Source organism: Octopus sinensis, linkage group LG10, assembly GCF_006345805.1.
Source record: "Octopus sinensis linkage group LG10, ASM634580v1, whole genome shotgun sequence".
Taxonomy (NCBI): Eukaryota; Metazoa; Mollusca; class Cephalopoda; order Octopoda; family Octopodidae; genus Octopus; species Octopus sinensis.
Genome location: NC_043006.1, coordinates 56,963,319 through 56,971,592, shown reverse-complemented (window position 1 = coordinate 56,971,592; position 8,274 = coordinate 56,963,319). Strand labels below are relative to the sequence as shown.

Here is an 8,274-nt window from a genome sequence, read left to right as displayed (position 1 = left end):
CTTAAAACTACAAAATGTGTTGCTTACTCTTTTCGCATTAAATGCATATTGAATGCTTAAAACTATAAAATATGTGTAGTTTACTTGTTTTTTGGTCATTAATGGCTTATTAAATGTTTAAAACATGTGCTATCGTTACACTGTTGATATTGTTTTGTCGTCTTACGATTTCAGTGACGCACAAAAATGAGAGCTTTCAAATCCTGTTTTCTGACAGGGTAAAAATGATCAAACTTTAAACTTCTGAAACTTTTTTTCTGTTTTAATTTTCTGGAACAACTGAATTTTTCATGTATCCAGCATGAAAAATTACACCAATACACCAGATTTGAAAATTTTCTCTTGATTTTAAAATTTTAAAAAGTACTGCTAAACAGAAAAGATCCTACCTCGTTATCTTGCAAATCTTTTTTTTCAGCTATTGTCGTTTTATTTTTTAATCATATTTTCTCAATATTTCTTTCAGCGTTTTTTCCAATTTCTTTCTAACTTTTTCATTGATATCCCTACCAATATTCCTAATTTTTTTCCCCATTTTGTCTTCATCCTTATGTTATTTATTTCATTTTACTACTGGAACTATCGAACATCTATCCAAAACAGTAGCCCGCCTTTCTTTCTTGAATTCTTTTTTTTATTTTTTTTTCTCTATTTTAGTATGTTCAGATTGCTTCACAGCGTTACTGATAACAACTACAACCTATTGCTTTGTTGGATCCTCGGTGACAAAACCGGCAATCCCACCAAGTTTGTTTGGTGATGGGGGGGGGGGGATTTTGGACACCCTGCAGGATAAAGTAAAAACTATTTTTTTCTTTTTCTTTTGGTCACTCTCCTTCCTTTTCCTCTTCCTTTCTTCCGTCCTGTTCTCCTCCTCCACCTTCTCCTCATCAATCTCAACATATTTTCTACCCATCATCACACCCAATGACAATATATAAACTCCAGCAACGCTCCAGTTACAGTTTGCTTGAAGGTCCTGTGTACCTACAGGTGAAACCCAAGAGTATCAACAAGCTGATTCGAATAAAATAATATGCATACATACATACATATATGTACGTATGTATTTATATATATGTACATATATATATATATATATATATATATAGTCATTCTAACAGGTCATAACAAACAACTTTCTGAATATGTTACCACTCTAATGTTTTAAGAGTGTGCTTCATTTTCGAATATATGAACTACTGACAATATGTATGTTTGTGTGAGTGTGTGTGTGTGTATGTGTGTGTGTGTGTGTGTATGTGTGTGTGTGTGTATAAAAGACCTTCGGTCATAAATGATCATGAGATTGCTTGTAGAAAGTTACCATCCGAGGTACAAGTCCGGGCAAGGTTGTTTATGGAAGACTAGTAGTCGCCTATGCATACCAGCTTTCCCTCATCACGCCACCGATGTTATTGAAGGGAAAAGCAAAGCCGATACAGCTTGGCACCAGTGACGTAGCAACTCATTTCTACCGCTAAGTAAAGTAGAGCGACGTGAAATAATATTCCTTGCTCAAGAACTCAATGCACTGCTCGGCTCGGGAATCAAACCTACTATCTCATGATTGTGAGCTCGACGCTCTAGCTACTGAGCCATGCCCTTTAACACCCATGTCCCTTAACACACACACAAACACACATACACACACCAGTTACCTAGGCGTAGGGCTGGAAAGAACGAGACATCATATGACCACAGATGTACTAAAAACAATTTATTTAATCGGATGACCTGGAATGTGGAGGCGCGTGGCTTAGTGGTTAGGGTGTCAGCATCATGATCGTAAGATTGTGGTTTCGATTCCTGGACCGGGCGACGCGTTGTGTTCTTGAGCAAAACACTTCATTTCACGTTGCTCCAGCCCACTCAGCTGGCAAAAATGAGTAATGCTGCGATGGACTGGCGTCCCGTCCAACTGGGGAACACATACGCCATTGAAATCGGGAAACTGGGCCCATGAGCCTGTCTAAGCTTTAAAAAGGGCGCATTTATTATTTTTTTATGACCTGGAATGAGTAGTTAAGATTCTTAGTTACTAAAGTGCCTGAAATTTAAGGACACACATGCGATATATAATTTTGTATCCTATAAGAGGGACATTCAGATTCACGTGATATGATATCAAATGATATATCTGTGCATATTAAGCAAAGGCAATGTAAAATTTGTAAATTTATAGAAGTCAATGAATCTTTAAAACAAAGATTGTATAATTAATTCATAAATGCCGATTAGAATCACCAACAATTATGTATACGAAGAGTCGAACCACAAGAGAGAAACATTCTAGAAGGAGTTTCAAAGTTATGCTGGAAAGTGTAGCTAAACTGGATAATAGAAGAAGTAATAAGAAGTATGGTCGTTCTAACACAGAATTACGAAGTCATATAGACAAAACGTATAGTAGATTGGACTTAATGAAAACAAGTGTAGAATGACGAAGACATTGGAAGCTATAAATTGTTTTTTTAAGATAATGCAAATAGGCGCAGGAATGGTTGTGTGGTAAGTAGCTTGCTTACCAACCACATTGTTTCGGGTTCAGTCCCACTGCGTGGCACCTTGGGCAAGTATCTTCTACTATAGCATCGGGCCGACCAAAGCCTTGTGAGTGGATTTGGTAGTCGGAAACTGAAAGAAGCTCGTTGTTCTGCCTCAACCTATCTCCTCTCCCCGCATGACCAGTGTTCGGTCAAGCTTGATCTTTCTTTCTTGGTTCGGCCGTCGTCTGTGCAACATCTGTGTTCCTCCCTGTGTCTGTGAAATCTTGTATCCCTACCGTAAGGCTTTATTTCCGCACAGGCCAGCTTAATTTAATTCGTCGTCAGTCGAAAGACACCTGTTGTTATGTCCTGTTATTTGTATTCGTGTAACATTCTCCGTTTTTTTCCGTCCTTGTTTTCGTATACATTCGCTGCTTTCTTCCAAGGAATCTAATGCTCTTAACTTAGTTTTTTCTTGGGACTGGCCACATTGGAGCAATCTCGAGTATAACCAGCCGAAATTGCAAAGATAATCTGGAACTCGACTGAGGAAAGAAAGCTCCGAATGACCCGTCCTTGTTTTCTTTGTACCGTCTATCTGGATGTTTTGTTGTCCCTTTTTTGTATTACACACACACATAATAATAATAATAATAATCCTTTATACTATAGGTACAAGGCCTGAAATTCTTGGGAAAGGGGGACTAGTCGATTACTCCGACCCCAATACTCAACTAGTACTTAATTAATCGACTTCGAAAAGATAAAAAGCAAAGTCGACCTCAGCGGAATTTGAACTCAGAACGCATCGGCAGACGAAATACAACTAAACATTTCGCCTGGCGTGCTAATGATTCTGCCAGCTCGCCGCCTTAATAACAATAATCCTTTCTACTATAGGCACAAGGCCTGAAATTTATGGGGAGGGGACTTGTCGATTACATCGACCCCAGTGCTTCACTGGTACTTAGTTCATCGATCCTGAAACGATGAAAAGTGAAGTTGATCTCAGCGGAATTTGAACGAAGAAGAAGAAGAAGAGAAGAAGAAGAAGAAGAAGAAGAAGAAGAAGGTTAAATAGATACAAAGACCTTGAAATAAATTTCCTTTAGATGTCTGTATTGGTATGCATTGCAAGAAGCAGCTAAGTGCCTATTTTTTAAAGCCCGGTACTTATTCTAACGGTTTCTTTTGTCGAATCGCCAAGTTACTGGGACGCAAACACACCAATACTGGTTGTCAAGCGATGGCTTGACAACATAGGCACAAATGCACACACACACACATACACACAAGACACACAAAGAGAGTGGGAGATACATACATGTGTGTGTGTGTGTGTGTGCGGAAGTGAGCGGGTGAGTGTAGACTGTCTGAGGTGGTGTACTGATTTGGTATATTAAGTAGAAGGTAATCAGGCGTTCGATAAGTACTATTTATTTAGTGTTTACGTCTCTTTGAGGGATTCATCATTCATGATGAATGCATTATCGGGACGAAAGCGCTAAATAAATAGTTCATGTCCCAGTTTTGATTACCTCCTTTCTCTCTCTCTCTCTCTTTATATATATATATATATATATATATATATATATATATATAATTAATAATAATAATAATAATATTAGGGAGTAAATCCAAACTTACAGGGAAAAATTAGATTTAGGATTAAGTCTAATTTTATAGTATAAATATATATATATATATTATATTAAATTAGAGATAAAACTACTATTAGGCAAATCAAACAGTGAAAATCATAAACCAATACATAGAAATAAAATTAATTAATAAAGAATATATAAAATATAAAATTCAAAATCTAAAATATTTAAATTAAAGTTAAAATTTAGAAAATTATTTAAATTAATAATTAATACTTATAAAATTTTAAATATATATATAAATAAATATATATATATATATATATTATTTAAAATTTTTATTTTTTATTTTTAAATATAACTATCAAAAAATATTAAAAGTCTAATAGAAGATAAAGAGTAAAACTACTACGATCGTTTCATGCCCATAAACCAATTCGAATAGCAATAATTTAAATTCAATTAATAATTCGAATTATGGTTATAGTCAATCTTTAGGTTAATTATAATATTTAAATAAATAATCAGAAATATTTAAACAATATTTTATAAGAAATAAATAAAATAATAATTTTTCTTATAAAAAGCTCTATTATCAAAGTAGAAACTTAACGATTATAATTATGTCATACAATCGATTATAATGTTAAATATTAATTTTTAATTTTTAAGTATTAATTTTTAAGCTAAGAAATCCACAAATAATCTAATATCAGTTATAGTCAATATTTAATTGCAAAAATATTTTACAAAAAAAAAAAATGACTATTCATACTATTAAATACATATTTGAATAATATATAAATTATCAATGAAAATATATAAATGTATATAAATATTAGAATTAAGATAATTACGATAATTTTTATATATATACATACACATACGACGGACTTCTTTCAGTTTCCATCCACCAAATCCCCTAATTTAATATAATATATATACATACATACATACATACATATATATATATATATATATATATATATATATATATATATATATATTATATATATATAATATATATATATATATATATATATATATATATATATAATAGTGTATATTCTTTTATTCTTTTACTTGTTTCAGTTATTTGACTGCGGCCGAGCAACGCCTTTAGTCGAGCAAATCGACCCCAGGACTTATTCTTGGTAAGCCTAGTAGTTATTCTATCGGTCACTTTAGCCGAACCGCCAAGTTACGGGGACGTAAACACACCAGTATTGGGTGTCATGCGATAGTGGGAGGACAAACAAAACACACACACACACACACACACACACACATATACATACATACACATACGACGGGCTTCTTTCAGTTTCCATCCACCAAATCCCCTCACAAGGCTTTGGTCGGCTCGAGGTTATAGTTGAAGACACTTGCCCAAGGTACCATGCGGTGGGACTGAACCCGGGACCATGTGGTTGGAAAGCAAGCTACTTACGACACAGCCGCTCCTATATATAAAAAGCATATAGGCATGTATTTATATATATATATATATATATATATATATATATATATATATATATATATATAAATATATAAATATTAGGGAATAAATCCAAATTTACAGGGAAAAATCAGATTTAGGATTGAATCCAATTTTATAGTAAAATATTATATAATATTAATTAGAGACAAAACCACTATTTTGCAAATCAAACAAAGAAAGACTTAATCCGATACATAAAAAAATTTTAATATAAAGGAAATAAATTTAAATTCGCCACTACAATTGTTTCATGTCTCTTCAAAGGGCATTCATCAGGTGGATTTCAGATCAGACTCAATATTCCATAAACAGTTATATATTAATATACATTAATAATAAATTAATTAATACAAAGAAATACCAATTATAGCCTAACTATAATTAAAACCTAAACTACATAACTAAAGAATTATAATGGTACTCTAAACATAAAATTTATAACTAAAGTAACCTTTAATAGGGAGCTATTAATGTTATTAAAAAATTATTATTTATCATGAAACTTATTATATAGGTAAAGTAACCTATGTCTGCATTTTATTTTGCGCTCTTCACCTGTATTAAGTAAATTATCATACTTATAAAATAAAATTTCCTTATATATATATATATATACATATACACACGTACATGTCTATATGTTCTCAAAAATATGATTTACGAAAATTGTAATTGAATTTGTCGAACTTCTTCCTATAATGTAAATCATATACTTAATATACTTGTGTGTATATATATATATATGCCTCTTCTTACTCGTCCCCCTGTTTTATACAATAGTAAGAAAAACTTTCAGTTTAGGAATGCAGTATAGAAAACTGCAAAAACAGCAAAACTATACGATCAAAGAGTAATACTTACTTTCCACGTACTCCAGCAATATCGTTCGCTCCTTTAAACGCTTTAGCAATACGTACAATCTGTAGATTGGTTTTCAACGGATATTCCTGTCCCGTTAAGTTTATGAAATACTTCCATTTTTTATATTTTAATAAATCCTTCATGCAGATTAACTCTGCTTCAGTTTCAGAAAATTGTCCCCATTGAACGTCGATAATGCGAGATGCAATGTAAACATTAGGTAAACACTTTGCTATCGCTTCCATGTCACTCAATATCAAAGGATCAGAACTTTTATCAACGTGAATGCAATAATAATTGTGTGGACGGTAAATGGCCCTCAGTAAGTTTTCAACTTGATCGGGTTCTTTGTAAAGTACGATGGAATAAGCAAGAGGAAAGTCTTTTTCTTCTTTTGTAACATTATTCATAGAGATATACCTGCCACGTTTCCGAAATTCATCACAATTTTGACACAGGTTTTTAGCATATTCTCCGTTAGGTAATGAAACATGCGGATGTAAAGTAGAGTATGTTTCTGCATTCGATGAAGCAAATTCATCCTGGCGAGAAAAGAAAATGGATTTAAAGCTAAGCAGATGAAAGACACACACACACACACACACATACACACACATTCAGCAGTATCAGTGTTTAAACATAAGCAAACTTTAGGCTAGTAAAAATACGTTTATAGCATATTTCAACTTTAAATGGCAAATTCACTGCAGTTACCACGGAGAAAATATTGTCTCTTATGGTAAAAGGTTTAAAAACACCATATCTACTCAATGTTTAACCCTGACGAATTCCCAGACGCAGTGTTTCTACTTCTTTAACCGCTGTCAATGGGAAATACTGAAGAGAGGTATCTCTGGGCAGATCTAAAGCCATAGCATTAGCTAAAACATAGTCAACAACATTGATTCAGTTGCGCCAATAGGCCGCCAGGTTAGGAGAAATCCAAGCATTTTTAGGCATAAGTGAACTTTAGGTTAGTTAAAATATGTTAGTGGTATATTTCAACTTTAAGGCAAATTCACTGTAGTACTGCAGTTACTGAGAAGAAACCTAAAGTTTGCTTATATATATAAGCAGGGGGTGGTGGCGACCCTTGTTGTACTCTTTCGTCCCAACTTTCTCTCACTGTTTCTTGAGTAACGCTGCGATAGACTGGCGTCCCGTCCAGCTGGAGGGAACACATACGCCATAGAAACCGAGAAACCGGGCCCATGATCCTGGCTAGGCTTGAAAAGGGCGCATAAATAAAATAGAATGCAATAAGTAAACTGATATAATTGACCACATCAACTTTGGTTACCCAGCCCTTGCCAATTTCAATTGCTATGTCTACTTGTAATGTACCAATACTTATATGCAAAATCGGACAACGACCTAGCAATATAATCTCCTTTAAGGCTATTTTGTTAGGTTGTTATCATACATCGTATTTTATATATGTTTATAACACATTTTGCCCGTTTTTACAATGATACTGCGAAGGTGATGACAAACCAAGATTCAATGTTGGTATCAATATCTCTGGCTGTTATCATTATATTCTTTTCCTATATATTGCGGCACGACCCAATAGGTAAGCCTATAGCACACGGTTTGTCCTTACTTCTGCAACTCATCTTGAACTTAAACAAAAGCACATTCTTCCAAATGACTGCTTTAGTCAAGAGATCAAAATTTCTGACACACATCGGCTACAACCCTCTCTCTGTTTATTTTAGAGTGTATATGGAAACTCCTTCTTGCTAATCATGGGGAAAACTGAGCAAGAAGATACTATTTTTCTCAACATACCACGTCTGTATTTTATCTTTTTTTTTTT

General features: G+C 33.6%; 1 protein-coding gene across 1 annotated transcript in view; it reads right to left on the bottom strand.

Moving 5' to 3' along the window:
* Nucleotides 1-8,274, bottom strand: part of LOC115216679 (N-acetyllactosaminide beta-1,6-N-acetylglucosaminyl-transferase-like) — a 41,905-nt gene that overhangs the window by 6,888 nt on the left and 26,743 nt on the right. Inside the window, exon 3 of the mRNA XM_029786186.2 lies at nucleotides 6,456-6,997. Coding sequence (XP_029642046.1) covers nucleotides 6,456-6,997 — 542 coding nt within the window. The remainder of the gene's footprint in view (nucleotides 1-6,455; nucleotides 6,998-8,274) is intronic.